Here is a 23,830-nt window from a genome sequence, read left to right as displayed (position 1 = left end):
CAAACGTTATTTACCATCTCACATGACTCAAACAAAACTATGCTTCAATTGCAATCCTTTACTCACACTTTATTGTTCATATTTCTTTCTTCAATGTTTTTTTTTTGAAAATGAAAACTAATAGTCCCTCATTTGCATTCTTTTGCAGATGAGGCTGAACATCATGACTTAAGGAGGCTATTGGATCCCACTGTGCCCGGCTTAACCACCTGGGGAGCTGGAGATAAAAACAAAGATGTAACGGAAGGGACTAACCCGCGCCAAGTATTGACTGCGTCCAAAACATCAGAGTGGAGTAGAGCGTCTGCTGGAGGAGACGGTAAGGTCCTCTCAGAAAGTGCAATCATGAGAGGAGATGGCGCTGGAGTTAGACTGGCAGACACAAAGGCGGAAGACCTGACAAGAGACTCAGCGGCCTGGCTTAAGCAGGCGCTCGGAGAGGACCAAGGAGGGCAGGCGGTCCTCACAATGGTGGCGGACACGCCAGACTCACCAGCGGTGAGAAAGCCTTTAGGACTGCTGTCTAAAGCTGCTTGGACCAAAATCTCCTCGCCGTCATCATCTAAAGTCTCCTCCTCTTCTCGCTCTACAACAAAAGCATCCTCTTTAATTTCCCCGTCCACATCTTTATCCTCCACTCCAGCCATTAACCGTGACATTCAGACAGCGAAGCCAGACGCTGTCTATCTCACTGATGTCAGCAGCAGCTCCTCAGACAGTAACAGCAGCAACAGTCTTGGTAAGTTCCATTCAGGAAGTCCAAATATGGGCGTAGTTTACGAGCCTCTGCTCTTCACGCGTTTCAGAAATGTTCACGTTTTAATAAATTACTTTTTCCATTATTTTTGAGTGGATGATGTGGGCCCATATTTATAAAAATTGTTTTGAGACTTTATTATGCCTAAAATAACCTGTGATTAAAAACAAGTAACAAACTAGGGCTGAATCTCATCGTCTGACACATGATGTACAAGTGGTTTGAATTTTTTTGTAACATACATACATCTTGTAATTTATGATCTCAGGTTTTGGACAGGTGTAATACTTGTTTGGCTGCCATGTGCATGTCTGATGTTGTCAAGAGCTTACTGTATATAAAATGGACTCAGTTGGGTTTACATTTCACAGATAATTTTATCCTAATGGCCTTTGTGTTCATTTAATTGTTCATGGTTCTGACAACATGATGCGGACAAGTCTTTGAATAGCCCTCACAGATATAGCTTATAAGAGAAAATGTATATATGCATTCATTTCATAACAATGAAATGTGCATGTAGCGCTTCTTGCAGTCTTAGTCGTACAACCATACGCCACGCACGGTGCCATTCCACCGTGGAGACAGTAAATTAACATGAAAACGCTGCGGGAAAACAAATATTTTCAAGTTTGGTCGGCTTAGTGTTTTGGTGAATGCACAGTCACATGGAAAATGAGAGGGAATATTGGTCACAGATACATGATCAGGCCTGCAAGGCTGTCTCCAATTGCCAACGTCATGTGTGATTGATTACAGTACATCATCCGCAAGGGGACATCTTGTAGTTTACCTGTATAAACCCACTTTACGAGCGCCATTTCCAACTCACAACGCTTCACAATGGCACAAACGCACCATTATGCCCAGTTCTACCGGCACAAAGTCTGGGAGAATACCAAAAACAATAAAATTCCACCCATGCACACAGTTAGATTGTGCTTTGCACTTGGCTTGCACTGGGCATGATAATAGCACCGCCCATAGTGACTAATGTCCCGGTGTTTACTTTTCCTACTTTTCCTCCCATTGGCATGCATCTCGTGTTCAGAGATAAAATGCTTCAGTTCCTAACATTACAATTCATCTGTGGTTCCTGCTTTGAAATTGGATTTCATTGTGTCAAATATTTGCGCACGTTCATGTTGATAAGCACATCACCTTTTTGCTAAAATATGAGCTTTTAGTTATCTTTTGATTAGAGCATCCTACATATATTTTCAGCGATATTTGATTCAGGTGGGGTTAGATGGCATTGCTTCCTTCCATTAAGGTGAAATATGCAAATCTTGGTGCATTTCCAGCATTGTTATCACAACAAAGTCTCAGGACTGATATCTCATGATATTTACATGCTCGGCAGCTTAAGCAGTTCTGTGCAGGGTTATTTTGGTTCCCTGGTCGACATTATGCTTTTGGAATTGCACTGGATCCTTGTTAACGGCATATCTGAAGAAATAATCTTTCTTTGATGTGTTTGATGCAGATGTTTTCCAACCTACAGAAGCGTCAGTGAGCAGCCTGCCAGCCTGGGATCTCCCCACAGTTCCCGAGTCTCTCTTGTCCACAGTTGGTGACCATGACATCACACTTCCAGCAAATGTCACCAGCCCTTTCTCCACCCATCAGTGGAACACCACTGTGCCCGTGCGCACCAGAACTTCCTCCCAGAACACGACTCTAAAAAATACCACAAGCATTCTATCAACCACCACCACCTCAAGCACCGTTCAGAGAGCGAATTCACCACTGGTGTCTACTTTGGCTTCCCTCACCACAAGCCTGGATAACTTGACTGACGATGGCGTTCAGGTGGAAACCCTGACAGCAACAAAGTCCTCAGTGACCATTTCTACTGTGAGCACCCTTGCTGTTACAACACCAGCGGTGACCACTGAGGTCACTGTAACAGTTTCCTCAAATATCACGGACGCCGTAACCGTTGAGCCATCATCAAGCCCCGAACTAACCACAGAAGCTACAACTCAACCTGCAACGACCACCACAACCACAACACCGCCAACCACTACGACACCTGCTCAATCCACCACCATAGTTACGACTACAACCCCTGCAACTACAACTCCAGACACCACCACTGCTGCCCCTTCTACTACAACCATAACAACAACTGTGCCAACAACAGTATTTATCCCAGCCCAAACTGTACCGCTTACAACTGCAACGACAGAACGGCCAAGCAGCACCATTACAGAGGAAATGCCTTTACCATGTAACATCACTGAGAAGTACTGGGTCAAAACAGGTAAGGGACCTTTTTACAGCAGAAGCTTGATATGCGTCTACATGTTCAATTTTAGGTGTGGATTCCTCATCAAATGGCAGACCATGTTGCTGCATTTTGGATTTTTTGGAAGTCATATTACATTATTACCCCCATGGGATGTTAATTAATATCCTCTGTAGGGACAGGTTTTAACAATTTTCTTGTAAAAATTATAATGAAGTCATGATAAACAGTTACAATGCCCTTTCAGCTGCTCAGACTCAGTGTACCTATTACGGGTCCAAGATGTAATTACTTGCACTCAGATTAATTAAAACATGCACTAAAGCAAGGACACATTTTCCCAGAACATAATGGGGAAAAAACTGATTAAAAAGGAGCTGGAGACTACGGTACTACAATTTCTCGTGTACATGAAATGTTTTGGTATTTCATACTCAACAATACACTTTTAGCACTCCAGATGTTTTAACACTTTCATGATACAAACACATACAAAATACATTCTAGCTATGGATTATGTGTTAAAACACGATATGCCATGTTTCTTCTTTCACAGTTTTGTCCATGGAAATTCGGAAGAACCAACTGGATCTCGTTCTAAAACAGAATCTAGTTAAAGGACTAAGTCACGCCCTGCAGAAAGCCCTAAATGACTCCACAGCTTATGCACAGGTCAGTCTGTCCTAGATTCACCTCTTCTAACAAGTCAATAACTAATACACACATGGTGAAGACTTGCATTTGAACATTAATAGCCAGAACCACGTCTTTGACTAATACAGGGGTGTCCAAACTTTTGCATTTGAGGGCCACATACAGAAAATCAGAAGGACGCAAAGGCCACATAATGTTATGAAGAGAAATTGTGTTTAGTCCTAAAAATTGTACAAATAATTTATTTGTGTTTTTGCATATTTAGAAAAATGCGACAGTATATAAACCAATTTATTTGTAATAAGGCAGTAGGGTTATTAATAGGTTTGGAATTTTTCATTTTAGTTAGTTTTTATTAGTTTTCAGGGTGCTTCTGTTAGTTTTTATTATTTTTTAGTTCTTTAATAAATACTTCGTTTTAGTTAAGTTAGTTTGAGTATTAGTTTTTTTTTTTTTTAAAGTATTACTTGTGTGCAATATTTAAAAACCACCATGGGAGCGATGTCATCTGAAGGTGCTTTTCTATTGGCTGCTGCTAGATGACGTCACTTCTGTGTGTCATTATTTCGGTTTACATCAAAATAAATCTACTAAACATTACATTTAAAATCATCCCCAAAGGCTCATGCATTAAATTAATTACCAAAGACTAAAACGAAGGACATGTTTCCTATAATTATAGTTAGTTTTAGTTAGTTTTGTAAACATAAAATGTAGTTTCAGTTAGTTTTCGTTTTTTTTAAAAGCATTTTCGTTTTTATTTTATTTCGGTAACAGTATTCTTTTTTGAATTTTAGTTTTTTCATTAGTTTTAGTTAACTAAAATAACCTTTAATGGCACCTGTTTTTCGATACACTCCCTTCTTACTTTGACCATCTCCAGACATTTTTTGTTTTGTTTATTTTATTTGCCATTTTTAGCACGTCCGCGGGCCACTGAAAAATAGACGGTGGGCCACAAATGGCCCCCGGGCTGTAGTTTGGATAGCCCTGGTCTAATATGTTGATAGCTTAACAAAAGAGTAAGTGGTACAGAGAATGGCTGGTTGGATACTTTACAACCAGCTGACAGGCACATCCACAGTTAGAACCCTAGCAACAACAACAAAAAGCCCACGTAGCATACATAGCATAGCATCCTGATTTTGTGCGAATGAAATCTGTGATTTCAAAGCCTTGTCCAGTTTGACATGTCAGTAATGTTAAGATGAAGAGAGAGGGGGGAGGGATACAGACAGCGGCAGCGGCAGAGAAACTGAAAATAGTATCAAAATGCAGGCTTACTGGTCCGAATTTGACAAGTTCACTAGTTTTATATCAATGAAATAATCTTGTTCCGGAGCTGGGGAGCAGAGCGACTGAAGGCTCTGCTTGCCATGGCGACGAGGCAGGTGGGCGGGACAGCGAGAAGTAGAGAGGAGGAGGTATGGAGAGAGCAAGCAGGTGTGGCAATGTGGATACGATTGGTCAGGTATGGAGGGTCGAGGTCATGGATGGCGGAGCCGGGGGATGTTTCTAAGACGGAAGTATGCTGAGCGAGTGATGTTGATGTGAAGCAGAGGGTGCTATCGAGGATGACACCCAGACTCTTGACCTGAGGGGAGGGAGAGATGGAGAAATTGTTTATTTTATTTAGGGTGGATTTGGTGCCGATATTGAGTTCAGTTTTAGTTTAGTTTGCGGAAGTTTGATGATTTTATTTCCTGGAGGCAGTTGGTTACTGAGGATGGTGGGAGTGTGGAGTTAGGTTTGCTGGAGATGTAGAGCTGGGTGTCATCCGTGTAGCAGTGAAAGTTGAATGTGATGTTTCGTGAAGATGTGACCCAGAGGGAGAAGGTAGATTAGGAACAGCAAGGGGCCAACGACAGAACCCTGAGGAACACCTGAATTGATGGGAAAGGGGCGAGATCTAAAACATTTGAGCTGGAGGAACTGGGTCGGAAAGATAGGAGCACAACCAGGAGCGGGGGGGTTTGAAATGGGTCGGAAGTTGTTTAGGTCGGAGGGATCACAGCCACAGCATCCTGGCTGAAACGGTTCTGCGTGTATTAAAGGAGATATTTTTATGCAAGCATTTATATTTCAACAGTTACGAGGGATATATAATTAAAGCTACAAACTAATATATGTAGAAGGAAAAATACAATGTTCTATTAGTTACTAAAAATGATTAATACATTGGGAATTGGCATTTAGCTGACTATTTGATATTATTGGCATATTTATTAGTTTTAAATTAAACAAAACACACTAATCGGAATGCCAACAACGCATGGAAAAACCTGGTAACATGACATTCTGGTGGAAGTTTAACAGCGGTGGTGAAAATGATTCAACAATATATTGCCCACGCTGAGAGACTTTCAAACTGCCTCCAGGAAATTTGACTTTTTAAGAATGCCTCAAGTCATCTATTGTGCTGCCAAGAGTACTGCCAGTGCCAATACAATATATGCCACAATATATCAATGTGTCAAAAATCCCGATAAGCTAAAGCAGCAGACCAAACAAGCCCAATATTTTGAGAAAATAAGAGCAATGACTGATTTATTTTTGACATAACTTTGGAGCATGCGTACATTTCTTTAGAACTTTAATGTGTAGAAAACAAGAATAAAATAATCAAATATCTAAATTATAGTGAACACAGAGTGCCAATTCAATTGAGAATTATGCAAAAACGTATTTTTGCATATCCGTATTGTCTAATTTAATGTTCCGGAGCATGCTCGTTCCAGGGACAAAAGCTCAACTTTTATTTTTTTTTTTTTTTTTTTTTTTTACAAATTGTTACAAAAAAGGTAGCTCAGAGTACCTTTTTGTTCCTTTTCTGTTCGTATAAATGTGGTGCGCATATTGTACATTATAAGCAACGCCTGTGCTAAATTGATCATTATGCAAATTTGACAAACTTCTGCATTCTTTTGCAGGTGGAGCGAGATGACTGCAGCCCACGCAATTTGACACTAGTTTACTATGTGGCTGGTGTCAAAACCGTCTATATTTCCTCCATTGTGGTTGAGGCGCTTAGTTTTTATGGCTTTGACAAGCTGCTATCTGACATCAGGCAGCACACACCATTGGTTAAGGCCGTTCTAATTCCCGTGGCAACATGGGTACCTACCCCAAGCATCCACCTGCAGCTGAAAACAGGTGATTATATTTATAATTTAAAATGTGTGCATTTTAGCTTTCATAGAATGAAGCCTACTTGATTTGGCAGAGTGGATGTCTGATTTTGTCTTTTCTTAATTAACTGTTGTCATTATTGTGCCTTTTTTAAATGCCTTTCTTACAGGTTTGTGATTCTATTGTTGTGGCGGATATAGGCAACACAAGTTTTTCCATACAACTAAATACTTGACGATGCAGATTTTTATTATTAGTATTATTATTAATCTAAACGAGGTGAGAAGAGGACAGCACAATTCCACAATATTATTACTACAAATGAAATAGAAATGAGAGAAAACAGCAGTGGGACGGAACAACCACAAAGGGATACGGAAAGTGGAGAACAAAAGAGCAAAGACAGAAATAGTTTTTTTTTTCTCATTATGTCTGCTCTCCTTTAGTCTTTGATACCCTAAATCCAATACAAACCCCCCTGATTCAGAACAAAGTAAAATCGGTCCATTTAACCAAGCAGCCTCTTAAGAAAACATGTTTCTCCACGCCAAATGGCGGTTGTACGTTGAGTCTATTGAGACGGGGATCAAAAAGAGAAGCTGTGTGATTAACAAATGGATATCAAGCAAACAGATAGTTGGAGAGAGATTTAAGCTACACACGACCGTGTTCTTCATCAAACATTTTGAGCAGTGGCGGCTGTGGAATTTTTGCCAGGCATGGGCGCAAAAAAAAAAGAAAGAAAACAAAACAGGGAATGCCATGTGAGGGGAAGCAGGTTTGTACCTGAAAGTGAATGTGCATATTATGTCAATAGTTAGTTAGCCAGCTAATGATCTTGAAATCAACTATTCAACAGTATAGTCAATGAAGCTAATCTGTGTATCAAACTGTCTTGAGCCTTTCTGTCATACCGTCACGCAAGGCAAAAAAAACGAAGGGCATTTGCCCCAGAGAGAGGTTAGAACATCTCCTCGCTAGTTAGCTTAGCTTTACGATGCTGCTAACACCCGCTAGCAACGAGGATTTATTTTGTACCACAAAAAGACACAATTTCTTTCTTTCTTTTTCTTTCTTTCTTTCTTTCTTTCTTTCTTTCTTTCTTTCTTTCTTTCTTTCTTTCTTTCTTTCTTTCTTTCTAAATGCTTGGAATGGACATTTATATCAATTGAAAAAAAGTTGGATGTCAGAAGTCTTCTCTTGCTTTAGTTTCAGGGTTCATAGTTTCTACACACCTCGCACGGACACACACGTACACTTTATACAGTACTACTCAGAAGACATCTAATTCAATAGCTTGAGAAAGTACACATGATAATATTTTCGGTTCAGCATAATGAAACGCTTTCTTGTCTCCTTTCTCTAGTGTTGAGATTTGTTGGCCCCACAGACAACATCTACTCTTGCAGTTTTGTCCAGATGTTAGAACAGAGACTGGAGAGCGCTTTTGACGAGGCTCAGGACAAAGTGCTCGAGACCTACAGCAAGCTCACTGTGGAGGTAGTGCATGGTCTATTATTACACAGACGAAATAGAATCTAGCATGCAAATGAAGTGTGTCATGTCGTAAAAAATCATTTTGGGCCTTTTCCAACAGTGCAATTTTGCATGTGTTAGGCAAATATCTGTCTTAATTTACTGCAGATTACAACCTCTCCCTTTTATCTGTTTTCCTCATAGTTGACATGGATATGCAGTACAGTACAGGCAGTCAGTGGCATATATAGGAAGCATTTATTATTCATCTTTTGAAATATTTACACGCATGAGACAATCTGATGGGAATTCCTAGTACAAGCCACTTTACTGTGATGATTCAGTCTTATTATTTCCTGACCATACAGGTCTTATTATATGGGGGAAAAAATTGCATGTCATACTGTATCTGGAGCTCTGTTATGCAATCATAATGGGCAACATAGGCATTCTGTACAATAGAATTCAATGTTTCAGTTTCACTCTTTAAATTATAAAGCGGCTCATTGCGACCTGTTCTTGCGTGCGGCTGACTAGAGACTTACAAGATTTCAATAATGCACATTCGTGGGGGGTCATAATAACATACGTCATTTAAAATGACCTCATTTTATTTGTCTGGTAATCTTCAGATCCAAAGCGTGGCCCAGGAACCGGACTCTCCATCCGTCTCACTGGTGTATGTGGTGAAGAATCAGGACACGGAACTCAACGGAACCATCTCGAGCGGTCTTCTCAACCAGCTCACTGCTGAGTTGGTGGGCTACTTTCTGTTCTACCCGCCGCTGGTCATCGCCGAGCGTACGTAAACACACAATACTTTGATGTCTTGCTTTGTCACTAGTCAGCTTGTTTTATTTTTTCCTCTAATATACAGTACATAGTTTTAATATTGTGTGTTATGTATGCGTGTGAAACCTACTGTACAGAATGTTATGATTGGTCACAATTGGATTGAAGTCATTCAGCAGTTTCTACATCCATATCCTCCACATTGCTATTGATTTGTCAAAAAAAAAATTCTCATTATACTGATTGAAACACTTCAATCAACTATAAGCAGCACCAAGTTCCTCTCTGAATGGCCTATACAGGCACACAAGTAAATGGTATGTTTTGCACTGCAGCGTTACTACCATAATCCCAGTAAGAATTCTGTAAGACTATTACTGTGAAAGCACAACTACAACACAGAATGCCAATTAAAAAAAACAAAAACAAAACAACAACAACCGTATACAGATATGCATCAAATTTTTGGCATGGTGGAGTGAAAATGCTAACGTTAAATCTTTATTTGAGAGAACTTTAAAAAAAAAAGTTTGCTCCAACATTCAAACATAGTTTATATGAAGTAAAACCTTTCAAATTAAATTATCATTATTTGTATTTCATAATAAATCTTCATCTTGAGAAATTAGTTTATGTGACGTTAAGAATTTCAGGTTGCTCAATGAATTATTTACATCTGTTAAAGCTGAAATATTAGCTGCAACAGATTACTTAATTTAAAAAAAAAAAAAAAAAAATCATCCAATATTCCTTTATCCACCCCACCCCAGTGTAATAATACACATGACAACTGTCTAGATTTTACAATGTAAACTGTCCTGTCAGGCAGTATAGTTGATTGTTTGGTAGTGATGCGCCACCGTTGTCATCCACCAGGCATAATTCTTTTATATACGTTGTTCTCATGATTACAATTTTACATACAATAGATACAATATCAATAACTCACACCCCGTATCAGCTGTCTTGAGATATGATCAGTTGTTCGTCATCATGTAACTTAAAACACTTGTATCTCAAATCATCGTTCCTTCATGAAAACGACTGCTTGTTGTGAAATGAGTTGAGTTCACTGCCATGTACCATTCAGAGCTAGTATTGTGTTATTTTTTATTTTTTTATTTTTTTACATTTTCGCTCACAAATCAAAGGAAACGATCAGTCAAACCATGGCTCGTATTTTGAAAAACCGGGTATTGGTAACTGTGCTCACTCGTATCTCAAAGCACCACTGTATTGTTTTGAACAATTCATACTAAATTCCTACCAAAACATTGCCCTATTCCAGCAACAGTAATTCTTATCTGTAAATCCGAGTGCTAGAACTATTGAATTGTGTAACTTGAGCTGCTTAAAATGGTCACAACCAAAATGCTCTTTCAAATGCTTTCATATTTTTCCTTCACTTCACTTTGATGCTGATTCTGTGAAATATAATGAAAGGTCACACATTGTAGTGCAAAACAATCATCTCATCATTTCTGACTCTTGAATGGCCTCCAGTCACATAAATTGAAACCACTTCTTGAGGACATATTGCTCATTAATTAGATAACTCTTAGTCACTGACACTAAATAATTCATGGTTTCTTACAAAAAAGAAAAAAAGTTTTTAATTGAAGTGCTCAACACACTTTCAGTTGATTAAACAATTAGCATCTTCTCTGCACTGTTTGATACATGTGTTGGTGATTAAATTCTCATCATTCACAGAAGGTTTTGGGAGAAATTAAATGCTTTTTAACTATGCCGGCAACATCTGTTGACAAGCAGAACAATCAAATGCTCTTCCGGTAGATGGCAGAAGGTACAATAAATCAATTTTCTTGCGTTGCCGTTCTTACAAAAGAATAACTCGTGCAAACGACCTATCACTCACATTCACACCCATGCGGAATTTCAAATGTCAGACTGAGATAGATGTGCTAGCCTTAATCCTCCATCATGCCTTGATTTGAACAATAGTAGTATTATTTCATGTGTTTGTGTGCGTGAGTCAAAGAGGTTTCACAGAGTTTAGGCCTAGTTTGAATCTTCAAAGAGTCAACAAAGCGGAATGACAAAATGCCAGTTAATAAATATTTAAGTGTTGGCTGATCGTTTTTGAGTTGAAATATGTCAACAAAATGGTTGGTTATATGAGTCAACGTAGTAAATTGTTGTTGCCAGAGATACGGGGCAACTTGTAGTTGTTTTGTAAAATAGTACTGCACCCATGCAAGTCTGCTGTCATTATGCAAATGTGATAGTTATTACGTAACCGTTGTTTTACTCATTCTGTTTCTCAGTGTGCTGCTGGGCTCAGACAGCCTTTTGCTGCATATGTAGGGTGCCTTCTACAACGCTGCCTGCTGAGAGGCGCTGAATCCACTGCAGGGCAGTGAATGATTCATGACCTAGTTTACGTTTGACCCGCCACTTATATAATTAAATGATTTAATAATACCTGTTATAGAGCACACAAACAAGAACATTGGAAAGATGTGTAAGGTTATTGATAATTTGATAAACATGAAAAGGGATTCTTACTTCGTGTGTTTTTTAGTTGGTCAGTCACTTTGCCTATAGATGGCTAAATTAGTGTGCTTTCCAGTGTACGTTTTGGGCCTCTTTTCTATATTATTCTTCACCTATTGTTGAATTTGTACTGAGCAGCCAGGACTGAGACATAATTAGTACCGCTTTCACAAAAATGCCAAAGAAATTGTTCCAACTTCAAAGTTACACTGTATAACATTACAGTGTATGCATGTAAATTGCAAAACATGTTGATTCTGCTAGAAAGAAAAGGCTCACTTTTAATCGACATTGACAGAGAGGGCTGCATTCCAGAGGGGATCCTTGGTTCACAAATTTAATCCGTTCTGTGACTCCACTTGCAAGCTTAGTCAACTTTAATGTTTTAAGATCATCAAACAAATCTAATTAAAAGACAAAGACAACCCAAGTAAACCTTGCCTGTTTGCACCAAATTCAGCAGCAACAACTGACATCAAGCGCTTTCTATAACTGGCAACGAGTCTTCCACATCTCTCTGGAGATATTTTGGGCCACTCTTCATTGTAGAATTGCTTGAATTCAGCCCAAATGCTTTTGAGCATGTTTGGCCTTTTTATGGTCATGGCCAGTGTTGCCACAGTTACCTTGAAAAAGTAACTTAGTTACTTTACTGATTACTTGGTTTTAAAAGTAACTAAATTGCGTTACTGATTACTTGATTTTAAAAGTAACTAAGTTAGATTAAAAGTTACTTTTTTAGTTACTTTCAGCAGCTGCCGATAACACCATCTCAACATAAAAATAATGCGGTAGAAACGGAGTTCCAAATACAAAGTGCATTTTTAACATGAAAATAAAGGTGTTTTTTTTTTATGAAAAACAAAATAGGCAGTCTCTCTTGACTTCTTGTAACATAAATACTTTTTATAAAACAAAAAATTCAGATGTGTTTTGGAACTCTGCCATGGATGTCATTTTTGCCCAGTCTCTTCTGGATGGGTCGTTGCTATGGTCTTGGGGTCATTTCTGTCTGATGGCCACTCTTGGGAAGGTTCACAATGTTTTCTCAGTTTTGTGGCTAATGGTTTCACCGTGATTTGTTGGAGTCCTAAAGCTTTAACAATGACTTTATAACCCTTTCCAGACAGATAAAAGACAATTGCTTTATTTATCATCGGTTCTTGAAATTCTCTGGATTGCGGGATGATTTTTGTTTAATCTTTTTGAGATATTTTGTCTGATAGGTTTTATATAAGTGATTTCTTTGGACTGTCCGGGACGCTTCTGGGTGGAAACTCAACGTTTTGCCTCCAGCCGAGCCACTGAGGCAAGGGACTATCAGTGGCATTTGCAAATATTGCTGTGTGAACCACCACTCCTGATTGGTGGACTGGTTCACGCCTGTTCCTGGTTGGCTGCTGTCGTTGGCTTCCTCGAGCGTCAGTTTGAATGTTGTGTTTACAAACAGCAACGGATTCCATTGAATCATCCCAGAAGCAGTCTGCTGTTTGTGCCCCTTGAACAAGCTAATTTTAGCCTGAAAATATTTGATCTGTATCTTTTTGTGCATTCTCTTAACAAACAGCCTCAAGCATCTCCTTCACATTCACGTCCAACCCTACCAGGCACTCTATTTTAGCAAGTAGCAGCAGATTGTAATCAAGTCACATCATGAGCTAAAAATAATCAACACCGAGTTATTGTGAAAAATATTTGGTCTCCTCAAGGACTGGTACAAACTCTCAGAATTATGCAAATAGATTATATGTTTTTATGTACTGTCAGCTGCAATAAAAGAAGCAATATTTCATACCTCTCGATTATAGCACTATTTTACTCTGCATATACTGTACTCTAATTAAAATGTGTGGGATTGGTTGGCCATCAGTCTTGGGTTTACCCCACGTCTCTGTGACGGTCCCTAACAAGCAGTAAAATGGATCGATATTTAAAATCCATCCATCCATCCATCCATTTTCTTGACCGCTTATTCCTCACAAGGGTTGCGGGTAGTGCTGGCGCCTATCTCAGCTGGCTCTGGGCAGTAGGCGGGGGACACCCTGGACTGGTTGCCAGCCAATCGCAGGGCACACAGAGACGAACAACCATCCACACTCACAAGCTGACCTAGAAACAATTCGGAGCGCCCAATTAACCTGCCATGCGTTTCTTTGGAATGTGGGAGGAGACCGGAGTACCCGGAGAAGACCCACGCAGGCATGGGGAGAACATGCAAACTCCACCCAGGAAGGGCGGAGCCTGGACTCGAACCGGAGTCCTCGATATTTAAAATATGGTTTGTATTTATAAGTACGACAATTCAACAAAAAATCCTGGCTGCTCCAACACTACAAATCAACGTATCAAATGTTTGGAATTCAGCCAAAATCTTTTGGAATCTGTTTCAAAGGACAAACAATAATTAATACATATAATATAATATATAACAATTAATTTCAAAGCATTTTAGTTTATCTTCAGCTTGTCTGCGGTCACATGCAATATCCACAGAAACTGCAAATATCAATTATACTGTACACACATCTTTAATTTTCCAATGACTGTAACATGAAAGAGCATGTAGCCAAAAGTATAATATTAACAAGAATGAGGATGACCTGAGGCTGACATGTTTATTGTAGGCTACTTTAATTGTAAACTGCTCCTCTGAAGCTGATCTGGGGAAAAGCACAAAATGAGGCTGCATGAACTCATATCTTGAGTGTGCTAGCTGGCGACAAGATCAATGAAGTAAGAAACGTTCATGGTGTCAGCAGGCAAAATGTGGATTGATGGAAAATAGTTTAAGGGGGCGAAGTGATAGACTGAAGCAAGAAAATGTTGAAGCAAGACTTGAATGCAAAAGATGGAACGGGCTGATAAGCATACAGGCAGAGGATGAAACAGGTGCAGAGGGAGACTGATTGACAGAGAGGCCAGGGTTAGATGGGGTGTAGATGAATAGGGAAGCAGACAATAGACAGGGAGGTTGGCTTGTTTTGTCCTCGGTGCTTGGTGAATGCAGACATTTTTTTTGCTGATCTTTTCCTACAGGCTACAAGCATTATAATGCCAGATTCACATTGCCTTCTGCGCTTGCATCAAATATTTAGAGCAACAGGTTTATAAGCTTGAAACTTATGAATACAGTGTTCTCTCGTTTATTGTGGGTGTTATGTTCCAAAAAGTACCTGCAACAATGGAAATCCACGCTAATGTGGAAAAAAAAAATCCGGTTAATTATATGTATTTTTTCATTTATCATATATGTTTTTTTCATTTTGGTATGATTTTTACTTTATTATAAATGCTTTTTCATTCATCATATGTTCTTTTTTTCATTTACATTCATTTTTTTCCCATTAAATGTTTTTTTTTAATTTACTTATTATACAGCACAGTATATATATATATATATATATATATATATATATATATATATATATATATATATATATATATATATATATATATATATATATATATGTAATTTTTTTTTCATTTATTAGACATGTTTTTTTCATTTTGGTATGATTTTTAGTTTATTAGGGCCCGAGCAGCTACCGCTGCGAGGTCCCTATTGTTTTTCGATCGGATTATTATTAGGGCCCGAGCAGCGACCGCTGCGAGGTCCCTCTTGTTTTTGTAAGAATTATTATTATTCTTCTTCTTCTTCTTCTCCGTAAACGATCGCATTTTTGAGGGCCTAAACATTTACGAAAACTCACCAAACTTTGCAGTCTCTTCGGGCCCGGCGAAAAATTTGATATTATGTAGTTGTCATAACAACGCGACTCTATAGCGCCACCTAGCGTAGAAAAATAAAAACCAATCCCGGTCCGTTTGAGCTAGAGCTACGAAAAATGGCAGGCACGTGTAGCACTACGAGACGCACAAAAAAGTCAGTGGAAGCCATTTCCTAAAATGTACAGGAAGTGAGCTATGAATTTTTTAATGTCCAATTTTGGCCTATTTTGGCACATTCACTGTGGTCATGCTTTTTCCCCCTATGCAAACATTTTTCATCCCATTGACTTTAAACTTGGCATTTATCATCTCAAGACTTAAGAGAAAAACTAGGCAAAAAATCTTGCGTTTTCGAAATACTATATGACGGGGGCGGGGCATCAAATATTGCCTTTAAAATTTCATTTGTCCAGAAAGAGCAAATGCTGAATAACTCCCATGTACAAGCTCCAAAAAATCTCAAACTTCTCAGGCAACGTAATAGTCACGGCCTGAAAACACCTATATGAAAAAATTCAGTTATACATATAGCGCCACCTAGTGGTTACAATAAATGTCATACTTTACGTTTTTAGCTACTGTGCTGAGCTCGTTGAAGGGATCCAGTTGAAAATTGGTCAGAAAAGCCTTAAGATGTTGATGATGCCCCACACCGAATATTGTAACTTTTCGCCAAAGGGCGTGGCCGCTACGGTGACGCAAAGTCTGAAGATTTTTCGTGACAATAAAAGCTGCATGAACTTGACCGAGATGATCCTATCTTCTCAAAATTTCACACATTTGATGAGAGTCCAGCCCTAAAGACATCTACGAACTTATATTTCATCTAACTGATAGCGCCACCTAGTGGCAATTTTTTTTCTTACGAATTTTCTTGTACATTTTTCTCCAAACACGTTAACTGGACCAACCTCATATTTGCTCAGATGGGGGTTTCGGCCTTCATGATGTCACAACACGAAGTTTGTGAGTTTTCGCGAATCGCTGTGGGCGTGGCTAAGCACTGTTCACCAAGAAAACAACGCTAGTTTTGATGGTCTAAACATGCGCAGAAACTCATGAAACTTGGCACACACATCTGGCCTGGCAAAATGAGCAATATTTTATCATGTATTGTCCTATTTTTACAAAAATGACTCAATAGCGCCCCCTAGAAATTTTTAACGAAGCAGCCCCGATTGTACGTTTAAGCAAGATCTACGAAAATTTTTAGGTGTATGAGGGAGTCCATGACCTACAAAAAAGTCTCTTGGACCCATGTGCTAAAATGAACAGGAAGTGAGCTATGAATTTTTGAATGTCCCATTTTTGACGATTTTTGCACATTTTCAGGGGGCATACTTTTGCCCACTTCTCCTACACATTTCATCCGACTGACTTTAGACTTGACCTGGACCATGTCAAGACCTGAGCCAACTACAGGCAGAAAAATCTTGACTTTTGGAAATACTATATGATGAGGGCGGGGCATCAAATTTTGTGTTTCGCACTGAAAAAGGATATGCTTAATAACTCCCCGGTACATGCTCCAAAAAATCCCAAACTTGACATGTATGTTTATAGTCAAAGCCTGAAGGTATCTCTATGACAAAATTCAGTTATATATGCAGCGCCACCTAGCCCTTCAGGCGTGAAAAAAAAATACCCCACATACGGTATTTTGTACAAAAAATGTCAACTCATTCTAAGTGTGATAACTCCCATGTTCAAGCTCCAAAAAATCTCAAACTTCTCAGGCAACGTAATAGTCACGGCCTGAAAGCATCTATATGATAAAATTCAGTTATACATATAGCGCCACCTAGTGGTAACAATAAATGTCATACTTTACGTTTTTAGCTACTGTGCCGAGCTCGTTGAAGGGATCCAGTTGAAAATTGGTCAGAAAAGCCTTAAGATGTTGATCATGCCCCACACCGAATATTGTAACTTTTCGCCAAAGGGCGTGGCCGCTACGGTGACGCAAAGTCCGAAAATTTTTCGTGACAATAAAAGCTGCATGAACTTGACCGAGATGATCCTATCTTCTCAAAATTTCACACATTTGATGAGAGTCCAGCCCTAAAGACATCTACGAACTTATATTTCATCTTACTGATAGCGCCACCTAGTGGCAATTTTTTTTCTTACGAATTTTCTTGTACATTTTTCTCCAAACACGTTAACTGGACCAACCTCATATTTGCTCAGATGAGGGTTTCGGCCTTCATGATGTCACAACACGAAGTTTGTGAGTTTTCGCGAATCGCTGTGGGCGTGGCTAAGCACTGTTCGCCAAGAAAACAACGCTAGTTTTGAGGGTCTAAACATGCGCAGAAACTCATGAAACTTGGCACACACATCTGGCCTGGTAAAATGAACAATATTTTATTGTTGATTGTACTATTTTTACAAAAATGACTCAATAGCGCCCCCTAGAAATTTTTAACGAAGCAGCCCCGATTCTACGTTTAAGCAAGATCTACGAAAATTTTTACGTGTATGACGGAGCCAAAGACCTACAAAAAAGTCTCTTGGACCCATATGCTAAAATGAACAGGAAGTGAGGTACGAATTTTTGAATGTCCCATTTTTGACGATTTTTGCACATTTTCAGGGGGCATACTTTTGCCCACTTCTCCTACATGTTTTATCCGACTGACTTATGACTTGACCTGGACCATGCCAAGACCTGAGCCAACAACAGACGGAAAAATCTTGACTTTTGGAAATACTATATGATGAGCGCGGGGCATCAAAATTTGTGTTTCGCACTGAAAAAGGATATGCTTAATAACTCCCCGATACATGCTCCAAAAAATCCCAAACTTGACATGTATGTTTATCGTCAAGGCCTGAAGGTATCTCTATGACAACATTCAGTTATATATGCAGCGCCACCTCGCCCTTGAGGCAAAACAAAAAAATACCCCACATACGGTATTTTGTACAAAAAATGTAAACTCATTCTAAGTGTGATAACTAAGTCATTTATGAATATTCTTTTACTTTCCACCACTCAAAATGTTCACTGGCATTAGACTTATCCAAACATGTACTTTTTTATTTATTTTTGATAGCCTCTAATGGACATTAAAAGCAATATCGTGAATGAAGGATATGCTTAATAACTCCACGGTACATGCTCCAAAAAAATCCCACACTTGACATGTATGTTTAGAGTCAAGGCTTGAAGGTATCCCTATGACAACATTCCATTATATATACAGCGCCACCTAGCCCTAGAGGCATAAAAAAAAATACACCAACTTAACGGTATTTTTACAAAAAAAAAAAAAATCCACATGTCAAGGTTTATCATGCCATTTTCAAAGAAATTCTGCTTCCAATGTGCCTTACCTAAACTTGCCAGTACCCCAACGTGCCAGTACCCCAACGTGCAAGTACCCCAACGTGCAAGTACCCCAACGTGGCCCGGGCTGCGAGGGCCCTTTATAGCTGCTCGCAGCTCTAGTTATTATTATTATTATTATTCTTCTTCTTCTTCTTCTTCTTCTCCGTAAACGATCACGATTTTGGGTACCTAAACATTTCCGAAAACTCACCAAACTTTGCACACTCCTCAGGCCCGGCGAAAAATTTGATATTATGAAGTCGTCATAACAACGCGACTCTATAGCGCCCCCTAGCATAGAAAAATAAAAACCAAGCCCGGCATGTTTGAACTAGAGCAACGAAAATTGGCAGGCACGTGTAGCACCCCGAGACGCACAAAAAAGTCTATTGGGACCATGTAGCTAAAATGTACAGGAAGTGAGCTATGAATTTTTTAATGTCCAATTTTGGCCTATTTTGGCACATTCACTGTGGTCATGCTTTTGACCCCTTTGCAAACATTTTTCATCCAATTGACTTCAAACTTGGCATTTATCATCTCAAGACCTGAGAGAACAACTGGGGAAAAAATCTTGCCTTTTCGAAATACTATATGACGGGGGCGGGGCATCAAATATTGCCTTTAAAATTTCATTTGTCCAGAAAGAGCAAATGCTTAATAACTCCCATGTTCAAGCTCCAAAAAATCTCAAACTTATCAGGCAACTTAATAGTCACGGCCTGAAAACATCTATATGATAAAATTCAGTTATCCATGTAGCGCCACCTAGTGGTAACAATAATTGTCATACTTTACGTTTTTAGCTACTGTGCTGAGCTCGTTGAAGGGATCCAGTTGAAAATTGGTCAGAAAAGCCTTAAGATGTTGATCATGCCCCACACCGAATATTGTAACTTTTCGCCAAAGGGCGTGGCCGCTACGGTGCCGCAAAGTCTGAAGATTTCTCGTGACAACAAAAGCTGCATTAACTTGACCGAGATGATGCTATCTTCTCAAAATTTTACACAATTGATGAGAGTCCAGCCCTAAAGACATCTACAAACTTATATTTCATCTTACTGATAGCGCCACCTACTGGCAATTTTTTTTCTCACGATTTTTCTTCAATGTTTTTCTCCAACCATGTTAACTGGACCTACCTCATATTTGCTCAGATGAGGGTGTCGGCCTTCATGCTGTCACAACATGAAGTTTGTGAGTTTTCGCGAATCGCTGTGGGCGTGGCTAAGCGCTGTTCGCCAAGAAAACAACGCCAATTTTGAGGGCCTAAACTGCCACAGAAACACACGAAACTTGGCACACACAGCTGGCCTGGCAAAATGAGCAATTTTTTATCGTCGATTGTGCTATTTTTACAAAAATGACTCAATAGCGCCCCCTAGAAATCTTTAACGAAACAGCCCCAGTTGTACGTTTAAGCAAGAGCTACAAAATTTTTTAGGTGTATTAGGAAGCCCAAGACCTACAAAAAAGTCACTTGGACCCATATGCTAAAATGAACAGGAAGTGAGCTACGAATTTTTGAATGTCCCATTTTTGACGATTTTTGCACATTTACAGGGGGCATACTTTTGCCCACTTCTCCTACACGTTTCATCCGACTGACTTCAGACTTGACCTGGACCATGTCAAGACCTGAGCCAACGACAGGGGGAAAAATCTTGACTTTTCGAAATACTATATGATGAAGGCGGGGCATCAAAATTTGTGTTTCGCACTGAAAAAGGATATGCTTAATAACTCCCCGGTACATGCTCCAAAAAATCCCAAACTTGACATGTATGTTTATCATCAAGGCCTGAAAGTATCTCTATGACAACATTCAGTTATATATGCAGCGCCACCTAGCCCTTGAGGCATAAAAAAAAAATACCCCACATACGGTATTTTGTACAAAAAATGTAAACTCATTCTAAGTGTGATAACTAAGTCATTTATGAATATTCTTTTAGTTTCCACCACTCAAAATGTTCACTGGCATCAGACTTATCCAAACATATATATATTTTTATTTATTTTTGATAGCCTCTGTGGACATTAAAAGCAATATCGTGAATGAAGGATATGCTTAATAACTCCACGGTACATGCTCCAAAAAAAATCCCACACTTGACATGTATGCTTATAATCAAGGCTTGAAGGTATCTCGATGACAACATTCAGTTATAAATACAGCGCCACCTAGCCCTTGAGGCTTATATAAAAAAAAAAACCCACATACGGTATTTTGTACAAAAAAATGTAAACTCATTCTAAGTGTGATGACTAAGTCATTTATGAATATTCTTTTAGTTTCCACCACTCAAATTGTTCACTGGCTTCACACCGATCCAAACGTATGTACGTTTCCATTTTGTTTTATTCATTTTTGATTGCCCCTTTGGACAATAAAAGTAACATTGTGCAATGAGTACAACGAGCGATGATGTATATATACACTTTTACAAAAAATACCAATCAGGGCAACTCATTGCCTAAAAATAAAAAAGGACGCTGATTTTTGCAGGTCTTAACAATCACCAAAACCCGTTGAGCTTGACACACACTGGCAAAAAAAATATTCTACATGTAAACGTTTATTATGCCATTTTCAAAGAAATTTTGCTTCCAATATGCCAGTACCCCAACGTGCCAGTACCCCAACGTGCCAGTACCCCAACGTGCCAGTACCCTAACGTGCAAGTACCCCAACGTGCAAGGACTCCAACGTGGCCCGGGCTGCGAGGGCCCTTTATAGCTGCTCGCAGCTCTAGTTATTATTCTTCTTCTTCTTCTTCTTCTTCTTCTTCTTCTTCTTCTTCTTCTTCTTCTTTATTCTCCGCAAACGATCGCGATTTTGGGTACCTAAACATTCACGAAAACTCACCGAACTTTGCACACTCCTCAGGCCCGGCGAAAAATTTGATATTATTAAGTCGTCATAACAATGCGACTCGATAGCGCCCCCTAGCGTAGAAAAATAAAAACCAAGCCCGGCACGTTTGAGCAAGAGCAACAAAAATTGGCAGGCACGTGTAGCACCCCGAGACGCACAAAAAAGTCTATTGGGACCATGTAGCTAAAATGTACAGGAAGTGAGCTATGAATTTTTTAATGTCCAATTTTGGCCTATTTTGGCACATTCACTGTGGTCATGCTTTTTCCCCCTTTGCAAACATTTTTCATCCAATTGACTTCAAACTTGGCATTTATCATCTCAAGACCTGAGAGAACAACTGGGCAAAACATCTTGCCTTTTTGAAATACTATATGACGGGGGCGGGGCAACAAATATTGCCTTTAAAATTTCATTTGTCCAGAAAGAGCAAATGCTTAATAACTCCCATGTTCAAGCTCCAAAAAATCTCAAACTTCTCAGGCAACGTAATAGTCACGGCCTGAAAACATCTATATGATAAAATTCAGTTATACATATAGCGCCACCTAGTGGTAACAATAAATGTCATACTTTACGTTTTTAGCTACTGCTCTGAGCTCGTTGAAGGGATACAGTTGAAAATTGGTCAGAAAAGCCTTAAGATGTTGATCATGCCCCACACCGAATATTGTAACTTTTCGCCAAAGGGCGTGGCCGCTACGGTGCCGCAAAGTCTGAAGATTTTTCGTGACAATAAAAGCTGTATTAACTTGACCGAGATGATCCTATCTTCTCAAAATTTCACACATTTGATGAGAGTCCAGCCCTAAAGACATCTACTGACTTATATTTCATCTAACTGATAGCGCCACCTAGTGGCAATTTTTTTTCTTACGAATTTTCTTCTACGTTTTTCTCCAAACACGTTAACTGGACCTACCTCATATTTGCTCAGATGAGGGTTTCGGCCTTCATGATGTCACAACACGAAGTTTGTGAGTTTTCGCGAATTGCTGTGGGTGTGGCTATGCGCTGTTCGCCAAGAAAACAACGCCAGTTTTGAGGGTCTAAACATGCACAGACACTCATGAAACTTGGCACACACATCTGGCCTGGTAAAATGAGCAATATTTTATTGTTGATTGTGCTATTTTTACAAAAATGACTCAATAGCGCCCCCTTGAAATGTTTAAGGAAGCAGCCCCGGTTGTACGTTTAAGCAAGAACGACGAATATTTTTAGGTGTATGAGGGAGCCCAAGACCTACAAAAAAGTCTCTTGGACCCATATGCTAAAATGAACAGGAAGTTAGCTACGAATTTTTGAATGTCCCATTTTTGACAATTTTTGCACATTCACAGGGGGCAGACTTTTGCCCACTTCTCCTACACGTTTCATCTGACTGAGTTAAGACTTGACCTGGACCATGTCAAGACCTGAGCCAACGACAGGGGGAAAAATCTTGACCTTTCGAAATACTATATGATGAAGGCGGGGCATCAAAATTTGTGTTTCGCACTGAAAAAGGATATGCTTAATAACTCCCCGGTACATGCTCCAAAAAATCCCAAACTTGACATGTATGTTTATCGTCAAGGCCTGAAGCTATCTCTATGACAACATTCAGTTATATATGCAGCGCCACCTAGCCCTTGAGGCATAAAAAAAAAATACCCCACATACGGTATTTTGTACAAAAAATGTAAACTCATTCTAAGTGTGATAACTAAGTCATTTATGAATATTCTTTTAGTTTCCACCACTCAAAATGTTCACTGGCATCAGACTTATCCAAACATATATATATTTTTATTTATTTTTGATAGCCTCTGTGGACATTAAAAGCAATATCGTGAATGAAGGATATGCTTAATAACTCCACGGTACATGCTCCAAAAAAAATCCCACACTTGACATGTATGCTTATAATCAAGGCCTGAAGGTATCTCAATGACAACATTCAGTTATAAATACAGCGCCACCTAGCCCTTGAGGCTTATATAAAAAAAAAAACCCACATACGGTATTTTGTACAAAAAAATTTAAACTCATTCTAAGTGTGATGACTAAGTCATTTCTGAATATTCTTTTAGTTTCCACCACTCAAATTGTTCACTGGCTTCACACCGATCCAAACGTATGTACGTTTCCATTTTGTTTTATTCATTTTTGATTGCCCCTTTGGACAATAAAAGTAACATTGTGCAATGAGTACAACGAGCGATGATGTATATATACACTTTTACAAAAAATACCAATCAGGGCAACTCATTGCCTAAAAATAAAAAAGGACGCTGATTTTTGCAGGTCTTAACAATCACCAAAACCCGT

General features: G+C 39.1%; 1 protein-coding gene across 3 annotated transcripts in view; it reads left to right on the top strand.

Moving 5' to 3' along the window:
* kiaa1549la (KIAA1549-like a) overlaps positions 1 to 23,830 on the top strand; it is a 97,664-nt gene that overhangs the window by 29,041 nt on the left and 44,793 nt on the right. For all 3 annotated transcript variants that reach the window (XM_077516394.1, XM_077516392.1, XM_077516391.1), the window contains exons 2-7: positions 149 to 739; positions 2,244 to 3,023; positions 3,565 to 3,680; positions 6,593 to 6,815; positions 8,158 to 8,291; positions 8,900 to 9,068. In XM_077516394.1, the coding sequence (XP_077372520.1) occupies positions 149 to 739; positions 2,244 to 3,023; positions 3,565 to 3,680; positions 6,593 to 6,815; positions 8,158 to 8,291; positions 8,900 to 9,068 (2,013 nt within the window). The remainder of the gene's footprint in view (positions 1 to 148; positions 740 to 2,243; positions 3,024 to 3,564; positions 3,681 to 6,592; positions 6,816 to 8,157; positions 8,292 to 8,899; positions 9,069 to 23,830) is intronic.

This window comes from Festucalex cinctus, chromosome 3 (assembly GCF_051991245.1).
Source record: "Festucalex cinctus isolate MCC-2025b chromosome 3, RoL_Fcin_1.0, whole genome shotgun sequence".
In the NCBI taxonomy this organism is placed as follows: domain Eukaryota; kingdom Metazoa; phylum Chordata; class Actinopteri; order Syngnathiformes; family Syngnathidae; genus Festucalex; species Festucalex cinctus.
Note: the sequence above shows the minus strand (reverse complement) of the source record. Positions and strands in the feature narration are given on the sequence as shown.